This window comes from Mastomys coucha, unplaced genomic scaffold (assembly GCF_008632895.1).
Source record: "Mastomys coucha isolate ucsf_1 unplaced genomic scaffold, UCSF_Mcou_1 pScaffold21, whole genome shotgun sequence".
NCBI lineage: Eukaryota > Metazoa > Chordata > Mammalia > Rodentia > Muridae > Mastomys > Mastomys coucha.
Window position 1 is genome coordinate 163,384,863 of NW_022196904.1, and position 18,676 is coordinate 163,403,538.

General features: G+C 39.9%; 1 protein-coding gene across 4 annotated transcripts in view; it reads right to left on the reverse strand.

Annotated features, from left to right (window-relative positions):
- The window catches only part of Asah2 (N-acylsphingosine amidohydrolase 2), a 112,404-nt gene that overhangs the window by 27,256 nt on the left and 66,472 nt on the right, over positions 1 to 18,676 (reverse strand). For all 4 annotated transcript variants that reach the window (XM_031390087.1, XM_031390089.1, XM_031390086.1 and 1 more), the window contains 6 exons: positions 11,743 to 11,863; positions 9,203 to 9,328; positions 6,098 to 6,184; positions 3,849 to 3,953; positions 3,654 to 3,735; positions 1,374 to 1,489 (listed from right to left, as the gene is read on the reverse strand). In XM_031390087.1, coding sequence (XP_031245947.1) covers positions 1,374 to 1,489; positions 3,654 to 3,735; positions 3,849 to 3,953; positions 6,098 to 6,184; positions 9,203 to 9,328; positions 11,743 to 11,863 — 637 coding nt within the window. The remainder of the gene's footprint in view (positions 1 to 1,373; positions 1,490 to 3,653; positions 3,736 to 3,848; positions 3,954 to 6,097; positions 6,185 to 9,202; positions 9,329 to 11,742; positions 11,864 to 18,676) is intronic.

Sequence of the window (18,676 nt, forward strand, 5' to 3'; positions counted from 1 at the left end):
ATGCCATTGAAAATTGTTCAATGCAATCATTTCTATCTTTACCCCAGTAGAGCAAGTCTGGCTTCATCTTCCAACCTTCCTTCAAGAGAATCTATCCTTTCCATATTGTGATTAGTAGAAGCTATCTTGCCATCCCTTCCTCATTCTTTCTCCTACCTTAAAATTTTTAATAGGATACTGGGAAAGGTTACTTTTGAAATGCTTACATTTCCACAGTCATGCCTCTATGAATAGTAAGATGGCTTCTTAACATCCCAAATGAAAAAACAAAAAAATCATGTTCTAAAGTAGTGCTAAAAGAAAATTGCTTCAGCCTGGATGTGATACATGCCTTTAATCCCCGAACTCAGGAGAAAAAGGCAGGTAGACCTCTGAGTTTGAGGACAGCCTGTTCTACAGAGTAAATTCCAGTACAGTCAGGGCTACATAGAGAAACCCTGCTTTGAGAAAAATATCACAAAACAAAACAAAAAAATGCTTTAATTAATGATGTTGCCACATAAGCAGACAAAGTTGAATTGAATCTGAAGCACAGCACTCCTATGAAAGACAGATGTCATGGCATGTATGCAATCTTAGCACTGGTAGAGACAGAAAAATCCCTGGGGTTTGCTGTTCAGGCAGTCTAGCCTAATTGGTGAGCTGCAGGTCCCAGTGGGAGAACATGCCAGTGTGTCTCAAAACATAAGATTTTTAGTCAGAGAATACCTCTGAGGTATCCAATAATATCTCTGGTCACCATATACACCTGGCCACATGTCTCTGCAATCCACATATAACAAACAAAAATAAATACATGCATACATAACTAAATAAACAAATAAACCGTGCTGCCTAACATGAGAGAATTGACACATGAGCACTTCCCCCTACGACCTACATGTTTTTCTATGTAAAGGACTTTTCAGGGACCACCTTCCTGAAGCACAAATAACACGAATGTTAGTCTTCCTTTTCTATATTCCACTCCCTTCCATGTTTCTTAATAACTAGATAACTTGGTAGACTCCACAACAGTAACTCATTAAAGTTGGATCCAGCATCTAAATTTTTAATATCAAACATTCATGGGAGATGGCTGGTCAAGAAGGCTCTGCAGGTAATGTGCCAGCCACACAAAGCTGAGTTCAGTCCCCAGAACCCAAGTGCAAAAGGAGAACCAACTCCACAAAAGTGTCCTCTGACCTCTACAAACATACACATACACACATATATATCCAATAATAATAGTAGTAGTAAATATGTAATAACAATAAATAAATTATGTAAGAATATCTAAGATCTTCTGCATCAGCGGACACTATTTATTATCTGATAGCTCAGAAACTTCAAATATAATATTCTGAGTTCCTTATAACAATCAAAGGCCTTACCTCTCCAGTGTGAAGTAGGATTGGTTTAGGTTTCTGGCATTCTATGATTTCTTCAGATGGTTTTCCCAAGAGCTGGTCCCGAAGAGTGTCCCAAAATAGATCCCCCTCTGTTGTCCCTATTAGAATTGTTATGATTAATAAGATACCTTGTACTAACCCTCTGAGGATGTCATGATTTAGATAGTATGGCACACAATCATTTTAGACATTTCAAATATTTTTTTAAGGCTGCCACTCAATGGCTTCAACAATTTGAGCAATAGAAAGGGCAGTGTTTCCTTTATGTCATAAAATAATAGAACTTAGTTAGATTGTTATTTTAATAAACAATGACAATATATTTTGTCTAATACTCTCAAAGCTATATTTATATTATCTTTGCTCATTTATGTCATAAAGACAGTTATTTAATCCACAAGTTTGTGAACTGCATCCCTTTTTTCTCATTTTAAAAATTAACAATGATAACTTCAACATGTAATATCAGCTGTCCAGCTTGTAAATAGTAAAACTTTTAGAACTATGGAATAAGCCTTCATGATGGTGAATGATTCTCTAGTGTAATAGCAAGCAACAAAAAGGAAACTGATCTAGATTTTTGTGTCTCAAATAATATAATCAACAAATTGCAAAGACAACCTATTGAATGAGGGAAAGATTTTCAAATAATTTATCTGATGAGGAATTTGTATATAAAAATATATTTTAGAAAGCCTCATAACTTAATAATTACAGTCAAAAACCCAAGCTTAAAGAAAATTATATGGATAAATAGTTCCCCCCAAAATATAGATGATGGCCAATAATCACATGAAAAGACATTTGACATTATGTGGGTGATGCAAACCAAACCCACAAGGAGACAGCATTCCACATTCATACTGTCAAGAATCAGCATACCAAATAACATATGTTGACCAAGATGGGACATTTTTAATGACTACATTACTGACATAGATGTAAAGCAATGCAGCCATTTGGGAGCTCATGTGATAGGACCTCAAATGTTACAACACAGCAAGTGACCAGCAAGCATTCCTCTATATACATGCCTAAGAGGAAAACTGCAAACACAGACACACACAAACTCTTGTACCTATGTCCTTAGGGAGGCATTATTCTTAACATACAAAAAAATGGAATAACTCAAACATTCACCAATTAAGCAATTGACAACATCTGGTATATTGATACCATGAATTAATTCAGCCATTAAAAGAGAATGGAGCTCTTCCATATTCTATACCTCCATGTACCTTAGAGCAGAATGCTACATAAAAGATGCAACAAAAATCCAGATATTGTATGTTCCCCAGCACTTGAGATGTCTAAAGTAGCAAATGTAAGGATTTATAGCAAATGCGGCTTGCTTATACCGAGGCAGAGGAGATGTGGTGGCTAAGCATGGTCAAAGTTTCTGCTGGAGTGATGGAACCTCCAACTTTGTCTTTGGGAAACTTGTATATCTGTTAAAATATTAAAACCCACCAACTGTACTTTAAATACCTAACTTATATGACTTGTCAATTATTTCTCAATAAATAACTGCTATTATTGAGTCATGAGAGGTTTTCTAAAATACACTCTATGTACAATTCCCTTATCAGATATATTACTTGAAAATATTTTCTCTCCTTGTCAGAGCTGTGCTTTTCACTTCTTCCCTCCTTATACTCTTTGCACAGCACCATCACAAAGAAATCATAGCTGCTTAAAGTAAAAGATACCCTGGGGGCAGGGAGAGGGCTCAGCGAGGAAAGTGCTTGCCTCTAAAGTGTGAGATTCCGAGTTCCGATCCCCCAAAACCCACATGAAAAGGCGGCAGGTGTGCTAGTACGCCCCAGTAACCTCAGCAATGGTGAAATGGGAGACAAAAGCAGGAGGTTCGCAAGAAGCTGAAGGGCTACCTAGCCGCCTAGCCTGGCCTTTACAGCAACTTGAGGGCCAACATCTCCAGTCCCTACACATGTACACACACACACACACACACACACACACACACACACACACACACACACACAATGAATTACCAATGTTCACCAATATACTAAAATGCGAAGAGAATCTGTTTCTGGTTGTATTTGAATTAACAAAGCTCAGGGACAAAAGACCCTTATCCCTGGGCCATCTGAGATGTCACACTGAAACTCAGCTAGCCTTGAGCACTCTGAGTTAGAGATGGGAATCATAAACACACTGGCCACAGTTCAGCTTCATTAGGAAACAGAAGCCTGAAGCCCCCGAACCTCGAAGCACACATGCCATCCTCCTTTCTCTCACCCTGTGTAATATTGAGGCCCGAAACTCCATCAATTGTGCCTGCGGCAAAACTGTAGCCCAGGGCAGGTTTACACGTCTTCACCTGAAGGAAAGATCATCAAACAAAAACAAAGAAAGAGACACAAGTTCAGCTGTGAGCAACAGTGAGCTGTACTTGGCCCACGTAGCAAGGTCGGTGTCTTCTGCCATACTCACTGTGTGTGTGGCATTGAGCTGGACGCTCACATCTGTCATGTTCACCCACTGGTGAGCTGCAAGCACTGGGCCCGTCACTTCTTGAGAGGCAGAGGCATACAGCTCCTAGAAAAGCCACATAGGCTCACTGCCCTGAGGAAAAGAACTGAAGAGAAATGGGCACAACCCCTGGCACCTAGTATCTTCTACATCAAGACACCTTTCTTTTACTCCTTAAGAACAACCCCACTCCCACTCCACCCCAATCCCCCACTGTTCCGTCCATCAGCCCAGTATTTCCTAGAACTTTGAACTGTGTCTATTCATCTCAAAAAGAACTTAACATAAAACAGACCATGACATAAAGACCCCAACCTCACACTTGCAGGAATGTGAGGCTGTCAGTGCTAGACTTGGTATAAAATGTCTCTCAGGATCCCTGGGTTCTCCAAGGACAGGAGCCAGGCAGTGTCTCAAAGACTTCGGGTCCCTCACACATCAGTTAATCTTTGACATTGTTTTTTTTATCAAGTCAAGTGATGGTTTTCCAATCGTATGGGAAATGTAAGTTTAATGCTTTTAAGAATATTCCTGCTTATTCATCTATGGCATACAATACAGGAAAATTCTATTTCAGCACAAGTACAGTGGCCTGACACCTAGCCCACTTCTATGACAGCTAAGTGTGGACTTTGAAGATGAAGCAGCTGGAAGCCCAGATGCAGCCTGCTGTCCTGATAGCCAAGGAAGTTGTGCTCTGTTGTAAGTGGAACCCAGCATTGCTCTGCCCTAGGCTAAGGACAGAAAGAAAATTTCTGACAACAAAGCGTATCATAGGCATATCCGCAAAAAAATCTATAAATTTAGAATGATCCACTGACAATACCACAGAAAGTAAAAAGAGCCTACAGCAATTAGTCAGGCAGTAGTTACGGCCTTTATGCCTGATTGTTTTGAAAGGCACTTTTGTTCTTCTTAATTGCTTCTGAAACATTTTACAACTCAGGCAGAATTATTTAAACACAAGCAGGCATGTGTGTGTGTGTGTGTGTATGTGTGTGTTTCTGTGTATGTTTGTGTGTCTCTCTGTGTGTCTGCGTGTGTATGTGTGTCTCTGTGTGAATGTCTGTGTGTGTGTACAAACCATGAAAACAAGGAGATTTAATGTTGTCGTGGAAATATTGGTTAGAAGCTATTTCTCATTATCATCTCCCTCTCAGAAATATCTCCGTAGAGGCAGATACAAAAATGGGGACATCGTGAAAGACAAAATTTAGCACATCACTGGGTAGATAATGTGTCTATCACACAAACAGGGGGATCTCAGCTCCATTCTGAGCTGAGCAAAAGGCCAAGTAGAGAGGCTTCTCTAACTCTATACACTTCTAGAACTCTAGTACATAGGAGACAGAGACAGAAGTATCCCTAGGACTTGTTGCTGAAGGAGCCCTGTCAATCTTGGCAATTGATAAAGTTCCTTGTTCAGTGAGAGCTATCCCCTCTCAAATAACAAGTTGGAGAAAAATTAAGCAAGACACCTAACTTCAGCCTTGCCCCCCGACACATGCATGTGTACACATACACACATGGGCATGCACCCTCACACACCTATGCACCAAAGCACACACCTATACATACATACACCACATACATGAAACAAAAAGTTTAGGAGCAAGGGGAAAGTGGAGCCTTCATAGGCAGCTCATTGCAAACTGAGTAAGTCCTTCAGCACAATTGTTTTGTTTGTTTTGTTTTGTTTTGTTTTGTTTTAAGAGAAAAGTAGTGTGACCTTTGCCCTTTCAAAAAAAAGCATACAAACTAATGGGAACTTGCAGTGACCGAGATGCTCAGCTCAGCTTTGTCACTGCAGGCCAAGTTCAGAGGTGACTAGGGGATTTAGCCAGGCAATGACTGGAGAGATTTCCAAGAATCTAGATGAGACTGGTTCAGAGTGGGATCACATTAACTGAACATTTGAAGTGTATCTGCCTCCTCGTCCTACGCTCCTGTGCACTCCGGGTTTCTAGCATCCTAAAATAGAACGTTTTCCTGCCTGCTTGGTTTTTAAATGCACCAGGACGTCTGACCAGATCAGACAGAGTCCTGTGTGGCTCCCAAGGGCAACCTCGTAAACCAAAGTCTCTCAGCCTTCCTGGCCAGCCTGAGCACTTACGGCCTTCCTTGCAATTATGGACTTCCTACTAAATGACGCCTGCATGCTTTAAAGAGCAATCTGAAACAAAGCTGTAACGCACGGAGCTGGTACCGACCTTGGCTCTCTGATAGATGAGACGTCCTATAATATGTGTGCTCTCAAACATATCTTGTCCAGGTCCGCTGGCCATGCACATGCTAGGCTGGAGCAAAGTGAGACAATATGATCCTTAGTGTGGTGAGTGACAGCTTTAAGAAATAGAGAATTACATAGGAACCCAAGCAAATAGATTGGCTAAGCCGATTCTAGCATTTCTTTTCAGGCATTTTCGTAACTTATAGCTAAGGCAAACATAATCATGCATGTATTCAGAGCAAGGAATGTTTTCAGATTGTATCTCTTCCAGTAACTTCCTTTTAAAATTAAGAAACAAAGTTTCAGCTTGGTTGAGAGATTTGCTGTGCATTGCATAGGCGCAAACTCTGAGCTGGGACTGGAAGCCAGGCCACATCCTCTATCACTGCCTATTTGTTTGCTTACGCTTGCCTGGGACTCTTGCTCTGATTGAAACTCATTCAGATTACATTAGAACAATCAGCCATCCTTCTGGGAAGAAAATTAGCAACTCTAGCTCTATATCCTATTTCTTAGATCAGAAAAGCTCAAGATGGATCAAATACTTAAATCTGATAAGTGTTATAAAGAATGTACAGAAGGAAGATACAGGTGAATAAATGTTACCATCTGAGAAATTAAAAAAAAAGAGAGAGAGACTTAAACATAATAAAAAACAGGTTTAGTAATTTGACACCCTAACATTTTAAATATCTATATAGGAGAGACAATATAAGTAAGGTAGATAGAAAATTTCATAGACTAAGGAAATTTTGCGATGTTCATAACAAATATAATATATTAGGGACTTCAAGGTTTTTCAGACGGAAAAGCATCTGCTTTCTCTATGTAAAGGAGATGAACTCATTCTGCTCATTTTTTACAGATCTGCCTTTGCCTCAACACTATCCATAACAGCTACCATCAACCACAGTGCCCATCAGCAGATGCCTGGTATGCATATACACTACGACGTTATTCAGCTGTAAAAAGCGGGTAGAATCCCTTCATTTGCAGCATTATGGATGGAATCGGAGGTCTTCAGTTAAGTGAAATAAGCCAGACACACAAAAGCAAACATCACATATTCACACTTACTTGTAAAATCTAGAAAGCTAATCTCATGCAAGAATGGGGTAGAATGGTAGTCACTAAAGATCAGAGAAGGGCAGAGAGGAACAAGCAGAGAGAAATTAGATAAGGGGACCAGAATGATGCTAGGCTGGATTCATTCTGGTTTCTGTAGCACAGTAGGGCAACAACTGTTGACAACAATGTATGCTATATTTAAACTAATGAAGAAGGTACAAATTTTCCAACATATATAAACATAGGCATGTAGATACAACAAATTACTGTAATATAGACTGGCCAAGTACTTTGTCTAAACTTGAAAAGAGAAAGGAAAAGAACATCCTTATTAATACCTTCCATTTATTCATGCTAAATTGGAATTTCTCTTATTTGCAATAAAAAGCATCATAATGCATGTACCGTGGACTACAGATGGAACAGGTAATTCATATTCCGACTCTCTTTCTCTTTTTCTGTCTCTCTTTCACACACACATGGGTGTGTGTATGAATTCTCATTCAATATTAGGACATGTTCAACTTCATGGATGATGAAATGGAAATTTAAACTAGAGCTAGCTCTTTGCACATTATGTCATCAACAAGTCCAAGAGTGTACTTGGCTTAAATGAAGATTGGGACCATAGTTGCTCACATATGGCTGATGGAAAAAGCCACTGAGAGGGTAGACAATGCCCATTTGATAAATACTGCATATATTCTATTCCAAGTGAGCATATTTAACCATTTCATCATGAATTATGGAGTTAATAAGTACTTTTAAAATATACTGCAAATTAACTTAATTTCAATAAATAGATGAAATGTACAAATGAAGAAAAGAGAAAATTTCTAGCTAAAAATAATAACATGCACACAATACAACTGTTAACCCCTGCTGCTCATCAGGTAGAATTGGAAAATAGACACAGTGTAACAAAAGCGACCATAGAATGGGGGTGCTTCACTAAGAATGCAAATCAGGAAGCTAGAGTTTCTGCAGCTGTGTGAAAGCTGAACCAGGCTTGCATGGATTCTGGGAAAGCAGGTAAATAAATACATGAGAGTACAACCTCAATGGCTGACCTCCAAAACTGCCACATCTGTAGATACAAAGCAATGTCTAAGGGAAATTATAAGGAGAATCCAAATCCTGGCATCCACAAATAAAATCATAAAATTGTTTTACGAAGGCATAGACAAACACAGGAAGAAGGGTGCGTGTAACAATCACTATGGACTAAGGAGACAAGTGCTACTTGGTGTCTTAGTTACTTCCCTATTGCTGTGTAAAACACCACATCCAAGGCATCTTATAGAAGAAAGACTTTAACTGGGTTTGCAGTTTCGGTAAGAGTTCATGATGGTGAACTAAGGGCACAAAGGTAGGTTCCTGGAACAGCGACTGAGAGCTCCCATCTTAACGCACAGGCAGGAGGCAGAGAAAGAGTCAGGAAATAGCACGAACCTTTTGAAAACTCAAAGTCTACCCCCAGTGACACACCACCTCCAACAAGGCGACACTTTCTGATCTTTCCAACATAGTTCCACCCACTGGAGACCAAACATGCCCACATATGAGCCTATGAGGACATTCACACTGAACCACCACACTTAAGGACTTTCCACTTTTACTATTTTGTGCATCCATGTTATTTGATGTTTTATAGAAAGACCAGTTTTTTAATTTTAAGAGGAAAGAAAAGGAAAAATCTTTAAAGAAAAAAATTATAGGTTTGCAATCTGTGAGAAATATCATAGCAGGCAGCTTTGGGTACAAACTCAGAAACTTAAATATTCCAAGGTAAAAATATCTTTAGCTGCCCAGGTTCAGGGAATTGTACACAACCTCTACATTTGACATCACAATGGGAAACTGTGACAAGTCACTTAAAACTTGGAGAAGGTGCATAAGTGCTTCAGAAAAAGAGTAGAGACTAGAGACCAACAGGCCAGAGTATACTTAGAAACAACACATTTGCATGCTATTGATGAATATTCAATCATGAGGCAAGCATGCCCTCACTACCTACCCCACCATTGGGACAGGTGCTCTTGTCATTGTCACAAGACTCCCCTGTGTTGACGCAATGTGGGCCAAGAATGTTGGGTGACACATCTCCGAGATTTGATGAAGCAAAGCCTGCTACGAACGGTCCCTGTCAAAATAAATCCATATTTTTTCTTTAATAATAACTTCCATTAGAAGCACAAACAAGCCATGCACTCATAAAACCTCCGTATGCACACAAGTGTGTGGATAGGTGCAGAGATCAAACACAGGTATCATTCCTCAAAAACCATCCTTCTCGTTCAGTTTTGGTTGGTTGGTTTTGAGACACAATCTCTCACAAACTCATCATTTGTGGTTAGGCCATGGTAGCCAGCCAGTGACCCCCGGGGATCCACCTGCCATTGTCTCTCCAGTGCTGAGATTACAAGCATGTCCAAATCTTGGTTCAAATGCTGGGGATTCAACTCAGGTACAAGAAGCATTTTACTAACTGAACTATCTCCAATCCTTCAGGCAAAATCATATATAGACAATAAGAGGGCTATATGATGTTCTGAGAAAATATTTTTCTTTCTAAAAAGGCTCATGGTGCCATCGATAGTCTTATTATTACTGAAGGTAATCCAGTTACTGACAGAAGTTTTCAATGGATCCTTTCAAAAGCATGCCTTTCTCTAACACAATCTGATGTGAATGCAGAGTAGATTAAGTTATAAAACGTGGAGCCATCCATCTAGTGCCCGGATGCTTTACCTGAAGCCCAGAGATAGACTTACCCTTGAAATTCACTGCCCTTGCTGGCCCACTATGAGCAACTCTTTTCTTAAACCAGATTAGAGACAGACCAGGTATCCATTTGGGTCCATCTTGTTTCCCAATTAATATCTCCAGTTTCTTAGAGAAAGACATGGATCAATGGTCTTTTTAATGTATAAATGAGAACCTTTTCCCCCAAATTTCATAATGGTACATACTTGAGATTCTGAAAGTTGGGAGGCTAAAGATGGAGGATTATAAATTCAAGGTCCGCCTAGACAATGTAGCAAGGCCCTCTCAAAAATAGAATAGAAAGAGGTAGAAAGGAATGTAGAAAAAAGGAAGGAAGGAAGGACTAGTGAAGGGGGAAGACAGGAAAACAACAAGCTAAAATTAAATGCAAGCTAATGAGAGAGAGAGAGGGAGGGAGGGAGAGAGATGGTTTTGCTTAGAAGGGTTTTGTCTAAAAGAGCAGAATTTTTTTAATGAGGCCACTGTCTATATAATGGAATCCTTATTCTGCACTAGGTCCTCAGATTCTCATCATCTTTATTTTTCTGCATCTTGTAACCAGTGGCCAAGCAGAACAGCACCTTGTCTCCCTTGTCTCTCTGTAGCCACTAGTTGCCCATAGTTTAGGAGGTTCCTTTAGTAGGAAAATCAGCTTCCTTGTTTCTGATCTCATTACCAGGTTAGTTTCAAGGTCACAGATGTCATGGATTAGGGTCGCTACTGGCTTGGACTTTTTAAAAAATGTATGTAAGTGTTTTCCTGCATATATATCCATGCACCATGTGCAAGTCTGGTACCTATGGAGGCCAGAAGAGAACACTGGATTCCCTGGGACTGGAGTTACAGAAAGCTATAAGGTGACATCTGGATTCTGTGAACTGAGCCTGGGTCCTCTGGAAGAGCAACCAGTGTCCCTAACTGCTGAGCCATATTTCCAGCCCTTTAAGTTTTATTGGAAAAATACCAGATGAAGGTCCTTGGAAAGAATGTTTCATTGGGAAATCCTGAATCAATAAAAGGGTCTCATGGTCTGTCTCCATTCATGGTCTTACTAAGAAGGTGCATACTACTCTCTTATAGCACTAACAATTAAAGTGAAGTATATCATATTACCAGCTTGATCACATGCTACAGAAAATATAAAATGAGTCTTATGTAATTGGTTGCAAATTTATGAAGCCTTCAATATAATAAGCATCTGCTGTACAGAATAAATTATACCTTTATCATTTGAAACATTTCATTCCTTACTGGATATAAGTAATTAGGTAGGTAGGTAGGTAGGTAAGTAGGTAGGTAGGTAGATAGATAGATATAGATAGATAGATAGATAGATAGATAGATAGATAGATAGATAGATAGATAGATAGATACATAGATACATAGATACATAGATACATAGATAGATACATAGATAGATACATAGATACATAGATAGACAGACAGATAGATGGGTGATAGTCAATAGATTAGATAGTGTGTGGGTGTGGGGGGGTATACACTTTGTACAAGAATTTCTCATAAAGGCCAGAAGAGGAGGTCAGATCCCCTGTAAATGGAGTTATAGGTGGTTGTGAGCCTTCTCATGTAGATGCTGAGAACTAAGTCCTATCCTCCAGAACTGGATTTAACCACTCTTAACCACTCTTAACCATTTCTCCCAAACAGTGAATTCTTTCCATGCAAGCATATTCATGGGGTCCATGAGAACACTTTATTCTTGAGATCTGAATGGACTGTTCACTCCATTTGCTAAATCAAGATGAAGATTTCAGCGATGTTTATTCTCACCTGTCCAGGTAGATAGCCTTTGTTCTTTTCTTGCTCAAAAAGGTAAGCTGCATAGCCCATATTGTCACTATTTACAAAGTGGTTGCTATTGTTCATGCTCACAGGATGGATGGCAAACCAGCTGTTAAAGAGAAGAAAGCTCCAAGTCAGTCAAGGAAGCCTGAGGAATGGGCCAAAGGTGAAGCCTTCTCTCAAAGGCTTACGTCTTCTCCAGCAAATAAAAGTATTTTGTGAGGCTGATCCATTACCTACTGCACTAATGAGGCACACAAAAGTGCCTTAAATTCTAAGTAGATCAGATAAAATGGCAAATACTACACCCAGGGATTCTGATCATTTCCTTTAAAAATGTAGAATTCTATTTTCATGAATATTGCATCCCCATTATTTCCACAGAAGTGTATACAAGTTCCAAGGGTGGTCAGGTACCAGATGATAATCCTGAATAATAGGATAGACATGGCATTGCCCTTCAAGACAGACACAAGGATAATATTATTCAAACCAACCCAATCTAATTCAGTAGACACTTACTGAGTATTAGCTGTATGTCAAGCACAGAATAAATGGAGGTTTCTCTCAGAATCTCATAGAAGACAGAGATGTGAAAAAATGGCCTTAATATTATATGACAAATGGTGAAAAGAAATGTGCATAAAGGCTTCCAGACCAGCAATGACTAGTGATTAATTTAAAGGGCAAACAGCAGAATAAGAACATGAAGGCTTAAGAGAGAATGTAATGCATAATTCAGCCTGTCCTTGTGCATAGTAATACCTTGTTTAAATACAGAGCCATACAATTTACAAACTGATTACACATCTGTTATTTTATCTCACAATGCTTGGTAGGCTGTTTGCCTCCATCTGCATAGGTGACACAGTGAATCAAAATGATGGCCCGTATGTCATAGAAGACAAGTGTCCTACGACAGCTGGCCTGGAGGTCTTATAAATTATAAATCAAACCCTCACATAGGTGAAAGAAGCTGCTGTTGTAGTATCAATGTAAATATTTTCCCACAGAATCATGTGTCTGAAAACGCAGTTTCTAACTGGTGGTGCTGTTTTGGGGGGATTATACAACTCTTCAAATATGGGGCCTGGCTCACAGACTATAGGAGCTATAGGCACCTGGCTTGAAGCCCTTCACTCCTGCTCTGCCATCCCCTGAAGCCACAGCTGTCCACCACTGTCTCTGCTTCAGGGACTTCCCTGCCACGATGTACTGTACTCTGTCAAAGCATGAGCAAAATAAATTGTTCCTTAAGATCTTTCCTTCGGGCATTTTGTCAAAGTAATGAGGAGAGTTGCCTCCTGGAGGCAAGGCAATAAAACAGAAACAAAAAAGTTCGAGTAAAGAGAAGTGTTGATACACTAAGTCTCAGATAATTTAGGCGTTTTTAAATGCTTATGGGTTCAATCCTATGCTAAGAATTTTTACACAGTTTGCCTACATCAGTGTAAACAGTACACAAAAGTAAACGTGTATTTAAAGACTCAGGGTGTTTTAGGGCTTGGAGATCTCTATCCTCGTGGCCTGATAGTAGAGGTAGGCTGGAGATGGCACCGTGAAGCTCAGTGCGCTAAGCAGGCAGCACAAGAAGTTACTCTGGTTGGTACAATGGGGTCTAGTGTGGATTACAAAGACCTGGGGGAGTCTGCAGGAGCTGAGGGGCTCCAGCTGACAAAAGCCTGATGCTGCTTTATGGAAGGCAAGCCAACGCAGCTAGCTCTTCCACCACAGATAACCAAACCTACCAATCAGTCTCTATCCTCTCTGTGTGTGCACACGTGCGTGTATCTGTAAAATAGCATTCAGTATGTAATATATGTATATAATAATAGTCATATAGCATTGTCACATATTGAGCATATTAAGAAACAATATACATAGTCAAAAACACAGTCTGCATACTGTTCTTGTTTCCTGATTTAAACAAAGCAGGTAGAAAAAGGTTTCATTGGACTATCAATGTATCTCAGTGGTAGAGCATTTACATAGCATGTGCAAGGCCCTAAACTACATACCAACACACACACACATGCACACAAATTAATTAGACCAATACAAAAATTTTTAAACTTTATCAGACACAGACTAGTTATTAAACCCTTTTAGGAAATGGTTTGTAGTATAATTGCAAGAATCTAGTAGTGGCTAGAACTTAGCCCTCTCCTGTTCAGTTAGAGACATGTACATCAAGGGGTGACCACATCAGCTCCCCATCCCTTCCCTGCCTTCTGACCAGGAATCTGAGAGACTGAGTAAGTGCAGGCCTGCCTGTGAACCAGAGAGCTGTAGGAAGAGGCTCTCTCCCGTGATGTGTGGGTGCTGATTCTCTGCAGAGACACTACCATGCTGTCTGTCACTGCTGCTGGGTCCTGAGCGCTCCTCAGAGTCCCCGCCATGTTGTTGCACTTCTGTCTCTCCGTGGCACTGATGAGCCTTCTAACAAAGTCCTGATTCTCTAGTAACCTGTCTCAGTGCCTGTTGAACCACTCACTACATCCAAAAATGTAAACACTCTGAGTTGTAGTTACATATTTTTCTAAAAAGGATGACTTTGCAAAATAGAAGTGTACACTGAAATATTTATGAATGGAATTCAAACTATCTGCTGGTGTCTGTAGAATATTCTAGTAAAACAAACAAAAATGAGAATGAAGGAACAAAACAGAATGGTAGAATTTTGATATAATTGCCATTAGATTAAAGCTGATTATGGTTACATGAAGATTCTCATTCTAGGGGCTCTAAATTAACGCTAGATTGAAGTTGAAGCTCTTTTTCCTTTTTGTGTTAGCACTCTTAAAAAATAAAAAATAATTTGAGATCCTTCTGCCTCAGACTCCCAAGTAATTCCAATAAAATCTAAATACAGTAAGTTTCTGGATAAATTCATCAGTCTGTGAGTGAGTATACGTCTGTCACCAAGATGTCTACTAACCACTGCGCAGAAGTATGGATGCTGTCAACAGCCTATGCCCACTCTCTAGAAGTCACTTGCAAGATTTTCAGTTTAAGAAAACCCTGTTCTAGTCTCTCCCTTTGTCTCCCTTGCTACCCCTCCCCTCCTCCCCCTACTCTCCTCCTTTCCCTGTCCCTCCCTCAGTCTGCCCCTCAGTTGTCATCTTTCCAAATCAACTGTTTCCCTACTGCATGAATTTTGTAGTTTTAATATTTTATTTATTGGATTTGGAAAAAAAATTTGGTGATAGTCACACTAGGTATATGGTTTATGGTGTATGATTTATCATCTAAAATAGTAACACCTAATCTATTTATGATGACATGAGCCAGATTCAACCACATTGCAACTGAAGAAAATACACAGAATAGTTCTCTCAACAGTGCCTGTTATTCCTAATGGTCTAGGCAAAGGACTTCAAATGCATCTTTTAGTCAGAAACAGTTATCATCCTTGTTTTAAAATCAGTAAACTTAAGTCTCTGAGTGGCAAGGCAGTCTGACCAAGTCACCCATCAAGCAGCAGAACTATAAACCCAGTGTGGTGGACAACAAGGGTTTCACCATCATGGGGCACTGTTCATGCTGCCCCGTGTTCATTCACTTGCTCATGTGATGTAAAATGGGCCATCAGCTCACCTTGAGAAATGCTTCAGAATGGATGGTAATAGACCCCTGGAAGAAATAAAATGGTATATCCAAAAGCTACAGATGTGAAAAGATGTGTTTGGAGAATGGGCAGATGGTCAGGGGGCAGAGCAGAAGAGGCTGGACAAAGGGGAGTAGCCCCTAGACGATGCAGACCACCAATATCAAGCCACTGAAGCCCAAAGTATAACTGTCAGTGAGTTAATTCTCAAGGAATACACACCTTGTTGTGTTTCTTACATCAAGGAAGTCACAATTACCCACACTAAATGCCTGTGGAGAAATCAACTGCTAAGAATTTCTCTTGATTAGAATACGGATTTAATTTATTTACTTGATCTACTTTCGGGGTTAGAAAACTTGCTCACTTCCAGTAAGTATTCAAACTGTCATCTGAATTGTAGAAAAAGAAGATATATATTTTTTTTCTTCTCTTCCCTTTGAAATGTATGCTATTAAAATGCTGGTGTGTCACAATGTCTAAAGTACTATGGTAGTAGTGGTAAACACATACAGGAGACAGGGTCACATTAGCGTTGAATGACCATATGGTTACAATTCATTCTGTCTGCTGGAAAGAATATTCTTTGAAGCAAAGTTCTAATGAGAGGGGGAAAGACAGTGTCTCAGAAGGAGTTCAAATGAGACATAAAAGGACGAGAATGTTCCTGATGGGAAATACTTTCAAAATACAGGCGACGTCATACCCAGCTGTCAGAAAGGACAAGGAACCCTGTTGGAGCCACTGTAATGCAATCAAGAGAGTATGTAAACTCCAGAGAACACTTCCACTATGAACCACTCCACCACAAAGCTTACTACAAAATCCCTGAGACTGAAAAACGATAAATTTCAACTGGATTTATAAATTAATAAAGGAGCATCATAATAAGACAGTATAATTAAGTTCTTCTCCTGTATAAATAAGACATTGGAGGAGCAAGATCCCCAGCGTTAAGGACTGAATTGGAAATGTGTTTCCTACTTTGAAAAGCTCTTAAATATTCTAAAACAATAACAAGCCTAGCAAAAGCTTAGCTCTGGGCTGAATGAATAAACTTTATATGAACTCTACGCTGTGTAGGAGGTACAGACATGGAGCCATTGGGAACATACATCCAGTCCCTCTTGGCTCACTGAGCCAAGGAACCTCAGTCAGTCCAGAACAAAAGAAAAGACTGGCTTGGTAAGACATCTTACAAGAGCCTCTGTGCTAGCTGTAGGCCTATCCAGACCATGTCCACAGACAAGGAAATTACATACAAAGGTTATATTCAGGAAATTTCATGGGAACTCTTGGACTGAACAATACAAAAAGCTATCATGGGGGCTGGCGAGATGGCTCAGCGGGTAAGAGCACTGACTGCTCTTCCGAAGGTCCTTAGTTCAGATCCCAGCAACCACATGGTGGCTCACAACAACCCATAATGAGATCTGACGCCCTCTTTTGGTGTGTCTGAAGACAGCTACAGGGAATTACGCCAGAATGAGCGAGGCTGGCAGAGGTCCTGAATTCAATACCCAGCAGCCACACACATGATGGCTGATGGCTATCGGTACAACTTCAGTGTACTCATACACATAAAATAAATAAAATAAATCTAAAAGAAAAAGAATGAAATGAAACAAAACAAGCAAACAACAAAAGCGATGCCTAAAGCCCAAGTGAAATGTGACATGAGGATGAAGGGCAGCCTGCAGTGCTGTGTCCACAAGACAGAAAGGCAAGGATGGACGGACACCAGTAAAAGCTTAGAACAGCCCCACACAGATTCTCCCTCAAAGGAAGGAACTAACCCCATCAATGCCTTGATTTTGGACTTCTGATCTCTTGATGTATTAGAGAACAAACATGTTATTTGAAGTCCCTCTATCCATGATTAGCCTCCAAGAGAAAGTAATACACAGAGTATATATTATAGTGGCTAAGATACCAACTCTGGAGTGAGACACAAGTGGCTTTCACTAATTTGAACCACAGCATTTAATGTCTGAAACAAAAATCATAAGTGCTTGAGATAATATCTACCTCTGATGGTAATGATGATATTCTGGTAATGATGATCATGAAGAAAACATAAAAATCTGTGAGCATAGATATTTTTAGGACTGATAGTGTTAGTGCAGTGTTAAAATAAGCAGTGAATGAATGACACATACCACCCATGTATGTTAAACAGCAGAGGAAACATGAAATGATTACATGAGGAAACTCTGCCCTCTAGTGGCAGAGATTGGATGCTCATATGAATAAACATTCATTTCCCAAGCCAACTTGAAGGGTAGGACATGTGAACCTTTCTGACTAATGATATGCCTGCAGAAGGACCAATCGATACTCACTAGATTTCCATAAACCATCACTGCGTTAAGCTACTGGAGTTTCATGCTCTGCCTCTTGTGGTATTTGACATGAATTATTTTAATGAAGACACCTCTGTCACCTCCCTTATAATTCTTACCTCACCCCATTAAAAAACTTGGGAGAAAGAGAAGAATAGATGGCTCAGTGAATTATATCAGAAGCATTACGTGGACCATAATTGGACCCAAATGGAGCCCAACTCTTTCTAAAATGCTTGGACAGAGGAAAGCCAGTGAGCTGCGGTCAAAGGAGGCTTTCTGGTTTTACTGATGGACAGCATCGTCAGAGCAGTTTCACATCCCTGCATCTGAGGAGAGGAGAGACGGACACTCCTAACTATCCCTTTTCTTCATCCTCAAAAATCCTGCCCAAGAAATGCCTCTACAGTGATGATATCAGGGAGACGTTTCGTTGGCAGATTCTATCCTTATGGCATGACCAAGAAATCTACAAAAGAAAAGTAGGAAGCTGTCAACAATGGTGTTCTGTGGAAAGTCAGCCCAATCAGGAATTGAAGAAAGTTGGAGGAAAGCAACAGAGTTCTGACTTTCCCAAGTCTATTTCTTGGCAGGAATTGCGATGAATAATGTCCCTGGACTAGCAAGAGTCAGAGAAGCAACACTCTGCTGCATTTACAGCAGGGACAGAAGGAAGGGAACGCACGCACGCAGAGTGCGCCGAATCAGTGAGCTTTAAAGTTGAGTATTCCCTTGGAATTCCAACTTCAAGTCTTCCCTTAGGATCCAACTTCAAGGAAAGAACTCAAGAAAATCTTTGGCAAATGCAGATTAGTTAAACAATTGTTATCACAATGACTAGACAAATATATTCCCACATAATGGGATGTTTACATTTGAATTGCAAGATATAATGGAATGTATTCTCTTTTTTTTATTAGATATTTTCTTTATTTACACGTAAATTTCTCCTTTCCCAGTTTCCCCTCCAAAA